This window comes from Ceratotherium simum, chromosome X (genome assembly GCF_057802395.1).
Source record: "Ceratotherium simum simum isolate JZ-2026a chromosome X, ASM5780239v1, whole genome shotgun sequence".
Lineage (NCBI taxonomy): Eukaryota > Metazoa > Chordata > Mammalia > Perissodactyla > Rhinocerotidae > Ceratotherium > Ceratotherium simum.
In genome coordinates this window covers 1,002,482-1,020,266 of record NC_141940.1, presented here as the reverse complement: position 1 = coordinate 1,020,266, position 17,785 = coordinate 1,002,482, and the positions used below count along the sequence as shown (strand labels likewise).

The 17,785-nt window shown below is 38.2% G+C and overlaps 1 protein-coding gene across 1 annotated transcript in view; it reads left to right on the top strand.

The window, feature by feature from the left end:
- Positions 1–17,785, top strand: part of F8 (coagulation factor VIII) — a 153,241-nt gene that overhangs the window by 47,936 nt on the left and 87,520 nt on the right. The window contains exons 6-9 of the mRNA XM_014779576.2: positions 968–1,084; positions 3,700–3,921; positions 6,098–6,356; positions 6,652–6,823. Of these exons, the coding sequence (XP_014635062.2) occupies positions 968–1,084; positions 3,700–3,921; positions 6,098–6,356; positions 6,652–6,823 (770 nt within the window). The remainder of the gene's footprint in view (positions 1–967; positions 1,085–3,699; positions 3,922–6,097; positions 6,357–6,651; positions 6,824–17,785) is intronic.

Below are 17,785 nucleotides of genomic sequence, written 5' to 3'. Positions count from 1 at the left end.
ACATGCCATGCTTTTTCTTGCACCCAGACCTTTGCTTATGCTGTTTCCTCTGCATGGAAAGCCTGTCTCTGTGTTCACACCAAGAAAAGTTTCTCCTTCTCCTTCCAGTCTGGGTTAGATGCCTCTCTATGTATTTGCACAGCACCTTGAGCTTCCTCCTTATCACACTAAATCATCATCTTCTCCTCTCTGCTCCCATAATACCCTGTTCTCATCTCTGTCACATCACTCTTCCCTCTGTTCAAGCTGTAAGCACCCTGAAGGCAGAGGCTGTGTCTTCTTCTCTGTCATCAGTACCTAGCATCCCATAGTGCTCAGTAAATATGTTTTGGATGAATGAACAAATGAATGGATAAATGGATAAATAAACTTGTGAGAATTCCCCAAAGGCTGGGTGCTTCAGAAAGTTTCAGTATTACCTGCCAGTCCGTCACACAAAGGGGCAACTTAAAGGAGCTGCTGTCCAGCAATAATATTTACAGTTCTTTTGCTCTTACTAATTTCAGGGAGGAAATTGGGACACTTTCAGGTTCTTGAGTTTTCATTACTACAAGCTGGATCAAGCAAGTTGGACAGGGACAGGGACTGGCAGCCCTTTCTGAGGATGATTTTCATCTGCTTGCTTTGAAATAAGTCAGCTAATGAATAGAATGAAATCCTCATGGTGCAAACTAACCAATATTCTCCCTTCTCCTAGCTATCATTTGTCATTATCCTTTCCCACCTACTGTCATTGACAAGTATATATAGAGAGAGTCGGTTTGAGCAAGAAATGTCTGCCTTTTGGTAATTGTCTTCTCCCTTTCTCTTATTGACTTTGAGGGCAAGTCATCTGTGCCTACTGTGCTGACAAAAATCCTTAAGGTGTGAGCAACCTTTGCCCCATGGGAGGGAGGGAAAGAGAAACGGAGGGTCAGTCATGAGACAGACACTTAACTGGCCCTATATTTGCCTCCTTTCTCCTCAGGGAAAAGTTGGCACTCAGAAACAAATGAGTCCTTGACACAGGCTGTGGATCCTGCATCTGCTCGGGCCCAGATTGAAATGCACACAGTCAATGGCTATGTAAACAGGTCTCTGCCAGGTATGTACACGCCTGCTCAGTACCTCAGGGTCTTCTGCATTTACCACCAGTGCTCTCTTCTCCGGTTCTCCTCAGACAGCTCTGTACCCCAGAGGAAAGCCCACTGAATTCTGGCCTCTGGGGGGTCTTAAAGTGCAGTGGCTGATTCCTTTTCCAGTCACCTAAGAATGAAGGGCTGCCCCCATACACAGAGCTCACAGATTTCTCTTTCCTTTTGCTTAAACATAAGTGGGCAACAAAGGATGCAGAGATATTTAAGGAAAGCCTGAAACAGGAAAGAGACATGCAAAGATAAACAAAGAAAATAATAATCCCAGAAGGAAAAGAAATGCTTAGAACAGAAGAGAACTTGTCAAAAGCTGTAATTAGTATTTTCATAAGGATTCGAGAAGATACTGCATTGATAAAATAATAATAGGATTCTATGAAAAAGAAACAATAAAAACAAGAATGTGCTCACAAAAATTGAGAATACAATTGTCAAAATCATATTCTTCACTAGAAGGTAGATAGGATAGAAAAAATCTCCTAGAAAGTAAAACAAAAGGGGGTTGAGAATATATGTTAAGACAGATTTTAAAAATCAAAGAAATGATAGAAGAAATTATTAAAAATAAGAAGATTTGAGTATTCATATTAAAATTTCCCAGCAGGATAAATAAAAAACGATCCCCACACAAAATCATGATCGTGGAATTTCAGAAAACACAGAGAAGATATTTAAGCTTCCGCTGGGAGAAACAAGTCACGTACAAAGGCATGAGAGTTAGACTGGCAATATAATGGAGCAACACCTTAAAAGTTCTTTGCAGCCTAGAATTCATAGCCAAACTATGAATCAGCTTTGGGGGAAGAATGAAGACATTTTCAGAAATGGTAGCCCTTAGAAGCCACTGAATATGTACTACAGTAAAACTAGAGAGTAAACCAAGAAAGAGGAAGTTGGAAAATCCAGAAACCCAAGAGAATAATGAAGGATGAGGAAGGACATCTTCTTCTTAATTCTTTTCTGTATTGTCCAATAGTTCTATAATGAATATGCATGATTTTAGAAAAGAAATTAACTTTCAGAACATGCAAGTTCCTGCTCTCATATAGCTTATAGCATAATAGAGAGACAGTAATCAAATAATCACAATAATAAGTACAAAATTATAAACAAAGAATTACTCTGAATGAAAATTACATAATTCTATGTAAGCATATAATAAAGGAGCCTGATCTAGACTAAGGAATCAGAGAAGGCTTCCTTGAGGAAGTGCCACTTGAATTGAGCTTTGAAACAAGATTAGGACTAGGGAAATGAGGTGATGTGAGATAGCACTGGTGAGGTACCAGGGATCGAACCATTCAGGGCTTTCTAGGCCTTACTGGAGAGTTTGGACTTGATTCTATATGGAATGGCAGCCACTGAAGAGTTTTAGGCCAGAGGATACTATAATCCGATCTGAATTGCAAACATATTATGCTAGTTTCCTTGTGAGTGAAAGGCTTAGAGGTGAATATGACCAGATCTGGGAAGACCTACAAAGAAGCTATTCTAGTGACTCAGACAAGAGATAATGGTAGCTACCTCAGATTAAGATGGTGTGAGTGGTAACGATGGTGAAAGATAGATATACTTGAAAGCTTCAGGAGCCGAAATAGCAGATAGCTGTGCCATAGTAGTTAATAGTGTGAGATCTATGGCTGCTTGGCTTCAAATTTGAGCAAGTTAATTAACCTCTCTGGGCATCAATTTCCTCTCCTGTAAGAGAGGGATGATAATAATACTTTCCACATTCATAGGGTTATTGTGAGGAGTAAATGAGTTAAAACTTGTAAAGTACTTTGGACTGTGCTTGACACAAAACAAGTACTCAGTAAATATTAGTGTTATTAATTATATTGCCATAATTGGTGTTAGACTGGTTGTGAGAAGTGAGACTGGTGACAAGAATAACTCTCACTTGCATAATTGAATGCAAGATGGTGCTAGTCAGTGAAATAAGGAACTCTGGAAGAAGACGAGGTGATGAAGATTGCAAATTTGGTTTTGGACGTGTGGGTTTTATGAGATATCCAGGTGAAGATATTGAGAAGGTGATTGACTGTATGAGTCTGGAGTTCTGGGAGACGTCTGAAACAGGAGCGTTATCAGCATATGGATGATCATTAACACCATGAGAATGGATGATATTGTTCAGGGAGAAAATATTGAATAACAAAAGAATAAGGCCTAGGGCTGAGCCCTGAGGTGATCTATCATATAATGGATGGGTAGAGAAGAAGGAGTCAGGAAAAGAGACAGAAGAAGGAGCAGTCTAAGCAATGGGGGCACAAAACCCAGACAGCTGTTGGCACAGAGGCCAAGGGAGGACAGAATTTCAAGACGGAATGAATGGTCAACAGGTACAGATGAAGACTGAAAAATATCCATTGGATTTAGCAGCATGACAGTCATTGGTGACCTTGGCAAGAGCTGTTGGTTTGACAGTACCCTAGTGTTCTTGGAAAGTTTGATTCCATGTCAAGATAAAATTTGTAAGGTCAATTTGTTCATCCCATCCTAGAAAGTGTTTTCCATTTCAAATTCTCTACTTCTTGACCATAGCTGTCTTATTCCTACTTTACAGGTCTGATTGGATGTCATAAGAAATCAGTCTATTGGCATGTGATTGGAATGGGCACCACCCCCGAAGTGCACTCAATTTTCCTTGAAGGTCACACATTTCTTGTGAGGAATCATCGCCAGGCCTCCTTGGAGATCTCACCAATAAGTTTCCTTACTGCTCAGACACTCCTGATGGACCTTGGCCAGTTTCTACTCTTTTGTCATATCTCTTCCCACCAACATGGTAATATCTGTTGATCTTAAAAATGAGTATTATAAATGTCCAGCTCTTCTTTTAGTGGAATTTATTGTCCACTGTCCACTATAAGATTATGTTAGATCTCAACTGAGATTTCCTAGTTGCCAGTATTTAGAGTAAAGATTTTACCTTGAGTATTAAAGGGCTTGAGTATTAGTAGTACTGGTGAATTTTTAGTTAAATACCTGTGATGGGGGGTGGGGGATGGTTTATGGATGAATGAGGTGGTGAAAGTGAGGAGGACAGTATATCCTTGGTTTCCCAGCCTGATCCCATTAACTAGGCTTCAATACTATGGAGAGAGGGATTGCAGGTCATAGCTGATGAGATGTTTTATGAGAAATTTGGGGAAATGGAAAATAACAGCACTGCCTAGGTTGTAACTATAAGGGCTCCAGGATGTCAGTAGTGATGCCCAGGGCAATAGATAGCAAATGCAAGAGGATGTTGCTGTGCTCAATATGAGACACCAGACAACTGGTGTACATGGAGGCACTCTTAGATACCTGGTAGGAGATGAGAGACATCTGGGAAACTCAGAGCACATCAGGGGATAGTGGATACTGAGAGAAGCAACATGGAATTGGAATTTCATGAGCATATATAAGGCACCACATGAGGTTTTCAAGGACTATTTGATGGGGACTTTGCAAAGTGTCAAAAGTCCTATGTAAGCAAGTTGGAACAATGGTACCTACAGTTTCAAATTATTGTTAATGTGACCTCATTTGTGGCTACAAGCTATGAAAATTCATATTACAAGCTCATCTCACCCCCATGTTCCTTCTTGTGTGTTAACTCTGCTAACTCTTAATCTTGGACCAATCAAACAAGCCTCTTTGTCTACTCCTCTATTGTGGCCATGGAGGGCTGTTGGAGAAAAATGTTGAGGAGGCCTACTCTTTCAGGTTTAACAGTACTTATTTGTTCCTGTCACTCTCATATTAACCCTCTCTTCAGGTTCCTTGGTTACCTTGGAAAAGAGATTTTTTTCCCCTTATAGTCTATGAGTGACCTTGTTTATAGTCCTCTGTAGTGATGAAGAATAGGGACCTCTTTTTCTCATCTGTTACATAACATTTATAGGATTTTTGACAAGACATTAAGAGACAAAGCGTGTCATACTGGGTGAGTAACAGGAAGTTGATCCTATAGGTAGAGAGGAATAGGTCATTTACTTTTATGCAGGTTGATCATTATCTAGTTTGAGCCTGATTTCATTTAAGGGGAGTTTGTTTTATGTTTTGTTTTGTTTTATTCTTTTGACAACTTCTTTACACTGATTTTTATCCTCGTTTTTCAGAAAAATGCTTTGTCTTATTGGACCTCAGACAAAACCCTTCATTTTTAGATCTAAAATGAATTATGTTTAAGGCCACATGAGCCCCAGACTAGTTGTTTGCTGCTCCTGAAATCTGCTCTGTTTCCCATCATCCAGTAATCAGATCCCCCTTCTTAGTATTGTTCTTTAAAATAGCCGTATGGCATAGATAGGGTAAGGGTTATTATTACCCTCATTTTATAAAGCATGAAGATGAGATTGAGATTGTTGAATAGACTTACTATAGGGCTTACAACTAGTCACAGGCAGACATGGTCTTAAAATATGTAACATATTTCCTTGATTCTACGTTGTACCTTTCCATGTTTTTATGAATTTGGAATGTGTCTTGAAATTTATATCTACACTAATATTTTTCCTGATAAGCTATTATTAAATCAATGGTTTGTATCATAATTCAATGGAGTAAATATGGAAATCATTAGGTAACTGTGGGGATGGAGAGTTGGTCTGACCTGGCCTTCCAAATGCTGAAAATATGCAGTTCCTCAAGTCTCCTTGTTTATAATTTGGGAATTAGGGAGTGATAGGCTCAGAGCCAGTTCCAGAAGGGAAATATTCATATATATTATAAGAGAAAATGAGTGAGTCTTGAAAAAGGGGTAAAACATATATTGGAGGAGAGTCAGGAAGAAACCAGCAAGCCCCAGCTATAGGGAACGTAATCCATATAGGAGAGGGGCAAGAAAGGGTATTGGTGTGGAGAAGAGAACACTTACGTGAGGGCCTTGAAGGCTTAACGAGAGAGAACGAAGTTGTGGAAGTTAAGGCAAGGAAGTCTTGTAGGAATCTGACATTGTTTGGTTTGTCTGACTCCAGATGGTATGGAAGCTTATGTCAAAGTAGATAGCTGCCCAGAGGAACCTCAACTACGGATGAAAAATAATGAAGAAGAAGATTATGATGATGATCTTTATGACTCTGATATGGACGTGGTCAGGTTTGATGGTGACAACTCTCCTCCCCTTATTCAAATCCGCTCAGTTGCCAAGAAGCACCCTAAAACTTGGGTCCACTATATTGCTGCTGAAGAGGAGGACTGGGACTATGCTCCCTCAGTCCTCACCCCCAATGATAGGTAAGCACCTTTTGACTCTTGGTACTATCTCTTCCCCATACTCAAAAGGTTCTTCTCAGTTATTCAAAACAACAAATCCTCAAACCATGTTTAGGGTTAGGTACAGATATGGAATCAATTGGCAAGAGCATAAATATGTTTGTAGCTAACACAGCTAAGCATCAGGGATGCTTGTATTTTTCTCACTCCTTTCTGTGATTAAATCATATAAGCTGTTTTAGACTTAGATTTTAGCCACCTGTCCTCTACCTAGAATTCTCAATCCCAACATCTCATCTTTTTGTGTCTCATACAGAAGTTACAAAAGTCTATATTTGAACAATGGTCCTCAGCAGATTGGTAGGAAGTACAAAAAAGCCCGATTTATGGCATACACAGATGAAACATTTAAGACTCGTGAAGCTATTCAGTATGAATCAGGAATCCTGGGACCTTTACTTTATGGAGAAGTTGGAGACACACTGTTGGTAAGTTGAGGAAAAGATATAAGCTTGGGTAAGAATTTGAGGATTATTTTTTGCTTTTTATATGGAAATTTTCAAACATATCCAGAACTAGAAAGAATAGTAAAATGAACTTCTTTGAACCCATCACTCAGCTTCAACAGTTATTCACAAATGACTAATCTCATTTCATCTATAAACCAACTAGGCCTAACAGACATCTATAGAACAGTTCACCCAACTCCAGTAGAATACACATATCAATGTTCTCCAGGATAGACCATACTTTAGGCCACAAAACAAGACTCAAAATTTTAAAGAAAACTACAGTCCAATATAGAATATAGATGCGAAAATCCTCCACAGAACATTAGTAAACCAAATCTCACAACATTTAAAACTGATTATACACCATGACCAACTGGGATTTTTCTCAGGAATGTAAGGGTGGTTCAACATATGAAAATTAATGCAATACACTATTTTAATTGAATAAGGGACAAAAACCCCATGATCATGTAATAGGTAGAGAAAAGGGGTTTGACAAAATCCACTATCCATTTATGAGAGAAAAAAATCTCAAGGAACTAGGAACAGAAAGCAAGGTCCTTAACTTGATGAAGAACTTCTAAGAAAAATTTATAATGTGGTGAAAGACTGAATATTTTCCCTTGAAATTAGAAACAGGTTAAGATATCTGCTCTTGTCACTTCTATTTAATATTGTACTAGAAGCCAGTGCAAGAATCCAAAAAGAAAAAATTGGAAGCATTTCGACTGCAAAGGAAGAAACAATACTGTCTTTATTTGTGGATGACATGATCTTATATGTAGAAAATCTTAATGCATCTACTAAAAAGGAATTAGAACTAATAAACAAGTTCAGCAAGGTTGAAAGATACAAGATCAATATGAAAAAATAAGTTGTATTTCTATACACATTACTAGTGTATTCATTAATACACTACATTAATTATTCATTAATAATTTGCAAATGAAATTAAGAAGACAATTTCATTCACTATAACATCAACAAAAAATAAAATAATTTGGGGAGTGACGTCAGCATCATGGTGGAGTGAGCTTTTCCGTAAACTCTTCCCCCGATAAGATACAACAAAAGGAACAGTCACAGACCAACAACGGAATCCTAGACAGTGAAAAGCAAGATCGGAAAGATCCACAATGCTGCACATCTGAAAGTGGAACATGCTGGGCCTGCAGAGGAAGTGAGGAGAGGTAAGGAGAACTCCTCTCCCTCCACATCAGATCAGCCATCCCGGTCTGTGCAGCTCCCAGAGAGGGGGGAGGGGCGGCCCTCTGCCGGGAAACTGTAGCTCTTCAGGCTCTCTCAGCCAGTGGGAAACTCCCACACAGAGGACTCAGAACTGCTACGGGGTACCATCAACATCTGAGCACACCAGAGAGCGGATAATGAGGGGCAAACAAGAAGCCCCCCACACCAGGAACCCAGCGGGCAAAAGAGAGAGCCCCACCCCTCCCTGCAAAACAGACCCTGCAGCTCAGCTGACCAGACTAGACCAAGCGACCCACGGATGGCAGCGAACAGCTGGGGCAGAGTGCAGGGCGCTCAGATTACACAGCCCTTTACCCCCACACAGTGGTGGCGGGTGGAAATTACAACCAGAGATATCCAGGATGAGGAAAAACAAAGCCAATGCAGGAACCACAATGCAAAGATACATGAAATCACCAGACCAGAAGGAAAATGACAAGCAACCAGAAACCAAGCCTGAAGACACAGAAATACATAACCTAAACGACAGAGATTTCAAAACAGCTATCATAAAAACACTCAACGAAATACGAGACAACACAGACAAACAATTCAATGAGGTTAGGAGTTTCTTCACAAAAGAGATTGAAATCATAAAGAAAAACCAATCAGTGCTGATGGAGATGAAGAACACAGTGGAGGAGATAAAGGAGAATCTGGAGTCTTTAAAGAACAGAGCTGACAATATGGAGGAAAGAATTAGCATTTTAGAGGATAGGAATACAGATATGCTCCAGATGGAAGAGGAGAGAGAACTAAGACTAAAAAGAAATGAAGAAAGTCTTCGAGAAATATCTGACTCTATTAGGAAATGTAACATAAGATTTATAGGTATTCCTGAGGGAGAAGAGAAGGAAAGAGGAACAGGGAACTTATTCAAGGAAATAATAGCTGAGAATTTCCCAAATCTGGGGAAGGAGCAGGAAATAAAAGTAAGCGAAGCCAACAGGTCACCTAAATATGTCAACAGGCAAAGGCCTACTCCACGACACCTAGTGGTAAGGCTAGCCAGAGTCAATGACAAAGAAACAATGTTAAGGGCAGCGAGACAAAAACAAAAAATAGCGTACAAAGGAACTCCCATCAGGCTCTCAGCGGATTTCTCAAAAGAAACTTTACAGGCTAGGAGAGACTGGAATGATATATTCAAAATACTGAAAGACAAAATCTTTCAGCCAAGAATACTCTATCCAGCAAAAATATCCTTCAAATGTGTTGGAGAAATAGTAACACTCCCAGATAAACAAAAGCTAAGGGAGTTCACGGCCACGAGACGCCCACTACAAGAAATACTCAAGAAAGCCCTCAGGCCTGAAAAAAAGAAGAGAAAAGGAATACAAAGCTTGGAGCAAGGAGAAAAATAGGTAGATAAAATCAGAAAAAATAGTAGATCTTTACCGGAATAGGTTAGCAACCACTTAAATACCAAAATCAAAGATCAAAGAAAGGAATTCACCAAAAATAAATTTAACCTCATCAATGTAAACACACAGCCACAAGACAAGATAGAATAATGTATAAGAAGAACGACTTAGAAGTGGAAGAGGAAAGTGATTGAATTGACTTAGTATAAGGAAATAGGAGGCCATCAGATAATGGACTATCTCATACACAAGATTTTTTACACAAACCACAAGGTAACCACTAAACAAATAATCAAAACAAAATCACATATGATAAACAAAGAGAAAACTAGAAGAGTCATAAGACAGAACAACCAAACTGAATTGGCAGTCCGAAACAAATGGGACAAGAAACAAAGGAAATGCAAAAGAACCAGAAAATAAGTGACAAAACAGCAACATTAAGCCCTCATGTATCAATAATTACCCTAAATGTAAATGGATTGAACTCTCCAATCAAAAGATACAGAGTGGCAGGATGGATTAAAAAACAAGACCCAACAATATGCTGCCTCCAGGAAACAAATCTCAGCTCTAAAGACAAGCACAGGCTCAGAGTGAAAGGATGGAAGACAATACTCCAAGCTAATGGCAAACAAAAGAAAGCAGGTGTTGCCATACTCATATCAGACGAAGTAGACTTCAAGATAAAACAGGTGAAGAAAGGCGAAGAAGGGAAATATATAATGATAAAAGGGACACTCCACCAAGGAGACATATCACTTTTAAATATATATGCACCCAACATAGGAGCACCAATGTACGTAAAGCAACTATTAACAAACCTAAAAGGAGACATTAACAACAACACAATAATAGTAGGGGATCTTAATACCCCACTTACATCAATGGATAGATGATCCAGACAAAACGTCAATAAAGAAATAGTAGACTTAAATGAAAAACTGGACGAGATGGACCTAGTAGACATATACAGAGCACTCCATCCAAAAACAGCTGACTACACATTCTTCTCAAGTGCACATGGAACATTCTCAAGGATAGACCGTAAGTTGGGAAACAAAGCAAGGCTCAATAAATTTAAGAAGAGTGAAATCATAACAAGCATCTTTTCAGACCATAATGCTATGAAACTGGAAATGAACCATGAAAAAAAAAAAAAAACGGGGAAAGTGACAAAAATATGGACATTAAACAACATGCTACTGAACAACCAATGGATCATTGATGAAATTAAAGGAGAAATCAAAAACTATCTGGAAACAAGCGAAAATGAAAATATGCCATACCAAACCATATGGGATGCAGCAAAAGCGGTCCTGAGAGAGAAACTCATAGTGATACAAGCCCCCTTAACAAACAAGAAAAATCCCAAATAAGCAACCTTAAATTACACCTAACAGAACTAGAAAAAGAAGAACAAACAAAGCCCAAAGTCAGCAGAAAGAGAGAAATAATAAAAATCAGAGCCACAATAAATGAAATGGAGACCAAAAAAACAGTAGAAAGGACTAATGAAACAAAGAGTTGGTTCTTTGAGAAGATAAACAAAATCGACAAACTCTTAGCCAGGCTTACTAAGAACAAAAGAGAGAAGGCTCAAGTAAAGAAAATTAGAAATGAAAGAGGAGAAATTACAAGGGATACCACGGAAATACAGATAATTATAAGAGAATACTATGAGAAATTATATGCCAACCAATTGGACAATCTAGAAGCAATGGATAAATTCTTAGACTCATACAACCTCCCAAAACTAAACCAAGAAGAAATGGAGAATCTGAATAGACCAATCACAAGTAAAGAGATTGAAATAGTAATCAAAAACATCCCCCAAAATAAAAGTCCAGGACCAGATGGCTTCTCTGGTGAATTTTACCAAACATTCAAAGAAGATTTAATACCCATCCTTCTCAAACTATTCCAACAAATAGAGGAAGATGGAACACTTCCTAAATCATTCTACGAGGCCAACATCACCCTGATACCAAAGCTAGACAAAGACAATACAAAGAAAGAAAATTACAGGCCAATATCACTGATGAACATAGATGCAAAAATCCTCAACAAAATATTGGCAAACCAAATACAGCAATACATTAAAAAGATCATGCACCATGATCAAGTGGGGGGATTTATACCAGAGACTCAGGGATGGTTCAACATTACTTAAATAAATCAACGTGATACATCACATCAACAAAACCAAGAATAAAAGCCACATGGTCATCTCAATAGAGGCAGAGAAGGCATTTGACAAGATACAACATCCATTTATGATAAAAACTCTCAACAAGATGGGAATAGAAGTAGCTCAACAAAATAAAGGTTATTTATGACAAATCCACAGCCAACATCGTACTCAACGGGGAAAGACTGAAAGCCATTCCTCTGAGAACAGGAATGAGGCAGAGCTGCCCACTCTCACCACTCCTGTTCAACATAGCACTGGAAGTTTTGGCCAGAGCAATTAGGCAAGAGAAAGGAATAAAGGAATCCAAATAGGTAACGAAGAAGTGAAACTCTCACTATTTGCAGATGACATGATTTTATATATAGAAAACCTACAGAATCCGTTGGAAAACTGTTAGAAATAATCAACAACTACAGCAAAGTTGCAGGGTACAAAATCAATCTACAAAAATCAGTTGCATTTCTGTATGCTAATAATGAACTAACAGAGAGCTCAAAAAGATAATACCATTTACAATTGCATCAAAAAGAATAAAATACCTAGGAATAAATCTTACCAAGGAGGTGAATGACCTATACAATGAGAACTACAAGACATTATTGAAAGAAATCGATGATGACATAAAGAAATGGAAAGATATCCCATGCACGTGGATTGTAAGAATAAACATAGTTAAAATGTCTATATTACCTAAAGCAATCTACAGATTCAATAAAGTCCCAATCAGAATCCCAATGACATTCTTCATGGAAATATAAAAAAGTATACTAAAATTCATATGGGGCAACAAAAGACCCCAAATAGCTAAAGCAATCCTAAGAAAAAAGAACAAAGCAGGAGGCATCACAATCCCTGACTTCAAAACATACTACAAAGCAATAGTAATCAAAACAGCATGGTACTGGTACAAAAACAGACACACAGATCAATGGAACAGAATGGAAAGTGCAGAAATAAAACCACACATATACGGACAGCTAATTTTCGACAAAGGAGCTAAGAACATACAATGGAGAAAGGAAAGTCTCTTCAATAAATGGTGTTGGGAAAACTGGACAGCCACATGCAAAAGAATGAAAGTGGACCATCTGCTATCGCCATTCACAAAAATTAACTCAAAATGGATCAAAGACCTGACGGTGTGACCTGAAACTATAAAACTCATAGAAGAAAATGTAGGCAACACACTATTTGACATTGATCATAAAGGAATCTTTTCGGATGACATGCCTACCCAGACTAGGGAAACTAAAGAAAAAATAAACAAGTGGGACTTTATCAGATTAAAGAGCTTCTACAAGACAAACGAAACCAGAATCAGATGAACAGACAACACACCAGCTGGGAGAGAATATTTGCAAAACATACATCTGACAAGGGGTTGATCTCCATACTATATAAAGAACTCACACAACTGAACAACAAAAAAACAAACAACCCGATCAAAAAATAGGCAGAGGAAATGAACAGACACTTCTCCAAAGAAGATATACAGATGGCCAATAGGCACATGAAAATATGTTCAACATCATTAATCATCAGGGAAATGCAAATCAAAACAACACTAAGACATCACCTCACGCCCGTTAGAATGGGTATAATCACCAAGACAAAGAACAACAAATGTTGGAGAGGATGTGGAGAAACAGGAACCCTCATACACAGCTGGTGGGAATGCAAACTGGTGCAGCCTCTATGGAAAACGGTATGGAGATTCCTCAAAGAATTAAAAATAGAGATTCCCTATGATCCAGCCATCCCACTACTGGGAATCTATCCAACGAACCTGAAATCAACAATCCAAAGAGGCTTATGCACCCCTATGTTCATTGCAGCATTATTCACCATAGCCAAGAAGTGGAAGCCACCTAAGTGTCCCTCGACCGACGATTGGATCAAGAAGATGTGGTATATATGTACAATGGAATACTACTCAGCCATAAAAAAAGACAAAATCATCCCATTTGCAACAACATGGATGGGGCTGGAGGGTATTATGTTAAGTGAAGTAAGCCAGAAAGAGAAAGACACTGTATGATCTCACTCATATGTGGAATATAAACCAACACATGGACAGAGAAACCTGTATTGTGGTTACCCGGGGCAATGGGGGTGGGTGGTGGGCACAAGAGGTGAAGGGAGTCATATATATGGTGATGGACAAACAAAAATGTACAACCCAAAATTTCACAATGTTACAAACTATTAAAACATCAATAAAAAAATGTTAAAAACAAATAAATAAATAAAAGAATTTGGGATAAGTTTAACAAAAAGGTGCAAGACTTGTACGTTGAAAACTACTAATCATTGCTGAGATCATTTAAAGAAGATCTAAATAAATGGAAAGGCATATTATGTTCATGAAGTGGAAGAGTCAATTACTGGTAAGACTCTTCCAAATTTATCTATAGATTCAATTCAATCCCTATCAAAATCCCAGCTGTCTTTTTTGCAGAAATTGACAAGCTGATCCTAAAATACAGATGAAATTGCAAACGACCCCAATAGACAAAAGAATCTTGAAAAAAGAAGAGCAAAGTTAGAGGACTCATGCTTCTTGATTTCAAGACTTACCACAAAGCTACAGTAATCAAGAGTGCGGTACTGGCATAAGGACAAACATATAGATCAATGGAATACAATTGAGAAACCAGAAATAAACCTTTATATCTATGGTCACTTGACTTTTGACAAAAGTTCCAAGACCAATCAATGGGGAAAGAATAGTCTTTTTAACAAATAGTGCTGGGACAACTGGATACCCACATGCAAAATAATGAAGTTTGACCCTTTCCTTACACCATATACAAGCATTAACTTAAAGTGGATCAAAGACCTAAATGTAGGAGCTAAAACTATAAAACCCTTAGAAGAAAATATAGGAGTAAATCTTTGTACCCTGGGATTAGACAATAGTTTCTTAGATATGACACCAAAAGCAACAAGCAACAAGAGAAAAAATAGGTAATTGCACTTCATCACAATTAAAAACTTTTGTGACTCAAAGGACACCAACCAGAAAGTGAAAAGACAACCCATAGAATGGGAAAAAATGATTGCAAGTCATATGTCTGGTAAGTATCTAGTATCCAAAATATATAAAGGACTCTTACAACTCAATAATAAAAAGGCAAATGACCCAAGTGAAAAATGAGCAAGGGATTTGTACAGACATTTGTCCAAAGATGATGTGCAAAATGGCCAACGAGCACATGAAAAGATGCTGAACATCATTAGCTATCAGGAAAATGCAAATCCAAACCACAGTGAGATACCATTTTATATCCACTAGAATAGCTATAGTCAACAAGACAGATAACCGGTATTGGCGAGGATGTGGAGAAATTGGAACCCTCACAAATTTCTGATGTGAATGTAAATTTTGCAGTCACTTTGTGAAACAGTTTGGCAATTCCTCAAAATGTTAAAGATGGAGTTACCATGTGATCCAGCAATTCCACTCCTAGGCATATACTCAAGACAAATGAAAACATAGGTCCATACAAAGACTTGTATGCAAATGTCCATAGCAGCACTATTCATAGTATCCCCAAACTAAAACCATTCAAATGTTCACCAATTGGTGAATGGACCAACAAAATGTGGCATATCCATATAATTAGAACACTATTCAGCAATTAAAAGAAATGAACTACTCATACATGATACAACATGGATGAAACTCAAAATATTATGATGTTAAAGAAGTCAAACAAAAAAGACCTACATATTACATGATTTAATTCACATGAAATATCCATAAAAGGCCAATTTATAGAGCAGAAAGCATATTAGTGGTTGCCAGGGGCTAGGGGTGGGAGCAGGGATTGACTGTAACCCAGCATGAAGGATCTTTTTTGGGCTGATGGAAATGTTCTAATTCTGGATTATGGTGATGATTGCAAAATTCTATAAATTTACTAAAAATCATTGAATTGTACACTTAAAATAGGTGAATTTTTTGGTATATAAATTATACCTCAATAAACATGTTTTAAAACTGGACAGAAAATCGGACAGGAAAAACAGATTACATTCAAAGAAATGATAATAAAATTGTTCTGGTTACTACTGCTGTGTACCCTACAACCTCAAAACTCAGTGGTTGAAACAACAGCCATTTTATTATTCTCACAGATTATGTGTGTCAAATTCAGCCAGGGCTCAGTTGGGCAATTCTTTATCTCTTTGGCATTGACTGAAGGTCCCTTGATGGTAATCAGCGGATCTGGAGGGACCAACATAGCTTCACTCACCTGAATGGGGAAGACTCAAAGACTAGAACTGCCAGCCAGAGCACATGGCCTATCCATGTGCCTTGGCTTCCTCACACCATGATGGCCTCAGTATAGGGCCTTCTTACCTGGTGGCTCAGGGCTCCAACTGTGTGTGTTCCACTAAGCAAGTCAGAAAGTACATCACATTTTATGACCCAGCATCAGAAGTCACACAGTACTTTATGCCATAATCTGTTAGTCAAAGCAGCCAAAGCCCACCCAGAATCAAGGAGTGGGAAAATTTGGCCTACATCTTGATGTGAGGAGTGTCGAAGAATTTGGGAGACATGTTTTAAAACTGCCGCATAAACTTATTTTCTTTTTTGTTTTTTTGAGGAAGATCAGCCCTGAGCTAACATCCATGCCAATCCTCCTCTTTTTTTTTTTTTTTTGCTGAGGAAGACTGGCCCTGAACTAACATCCGTGCCGATCTTCCTCCACTTTATATGGGACGCCACCACAGCATGGCCTGACAAGTGATGTGTCGGTGCGCGCCTGGGATCCGAACCCAGGCTGCCAGCAGCAGAGCATGTGCACCTAACCGCTATGCCACGGGGCTGGCCCCTGCCACATAAACTGACAGCTTACTTCTCTAGAGCAACAAAAGAAGCCAGAAGACAATGGAATTATGTCTTTACTGTGTTGAAAGAAAATCACTATCAACCTAGCAAAAATTGCCATTTTATTGGCAATTTATACCAATATTCAAGGAATACATAATTGTACATTAAAAATTTTAATGTAGGGTATAAGAAAGGAAAGACCCAGCAGTTCTTTTTTATTGGGCTAGCATAACCTTGGTTGTAAACCGGACCAGGGTCTGTAATTTAAAATTAAAATTAAAATTACAGACCAATTGTATTATAAACATAGGATTCAAAAAATCCTAAACAAAATTTAATAAACTCAATACAGCAATATATAAAAAAGGTAATACATTGTTTCTAATACCATTCTCTAATAAAAGGAACCAAGGCTCCTTGGAGAAATGGATAATTCTAGGGCTGGGCCAGGGGAAATACAAGATGAGCCCAGAGCATCTTGTGGTTCCAGAAAGTAAGAAAGTGCTCAAAAAATAAAAGGATAGAACAATATCAAAGGGGTACAGGAGCTAACTTGGCCAAGGTGGAAGAATTTGAGCAACAAAATAAATAAAATACTATTGGATTATACCCCAAAGTATAAAATAAATATCCATGAGTCTTTATTGATGTAAATAAACGACTGAATAAATAAATAAATAAATAAATGAGGGAGTAGAGACAATGTGAGAAGACAATTCTTCTCACATACAGAAGAATTCCAAAAATATTATTTAGTTCTATGATCCATTTCGCGTTAATTTTTGTAAAAGGTGTAAGGTCTGTGTCTAGATTGTTTTTTTTTTTTTTGCGTGTGAATGTCTAGTTGTTCCAGCACCAATTGTTGAAAAGACTATATTTGCTCCATTTTATTGCCTTTGCTTCTTTATCAAAGACCAGTTGACTATATTTGTGTGGGCCTATTTCTGGGCTCTCTACTCTGTTCCGAAAGGAAGCTTTTAAAATGGAAGATGCTACAACCTTATTGTGTACTAGCGCAAAAGAGGAGATGTTGGCACTAGGTAGGAGCTGATTTTTAACAGGATAGAATATGGCCATATATGCATATAGGTGGGTAGATCTGATGGCGGGAGGATGAGGAAGTTCTTTTCTGAGTGCTTAAGCACTCGAGAGTGAGGATTAGGAAGCAAATATTAGTCAACTAAGTAAGCGGGAAGGTGAATTTCTAGGAAAACATAATAGGATAGCTAGGTAGCTTGAGTGCCCACTTGAGATTTGTGGTCATGCATTTGAAGAGACTAGTTCCAGAG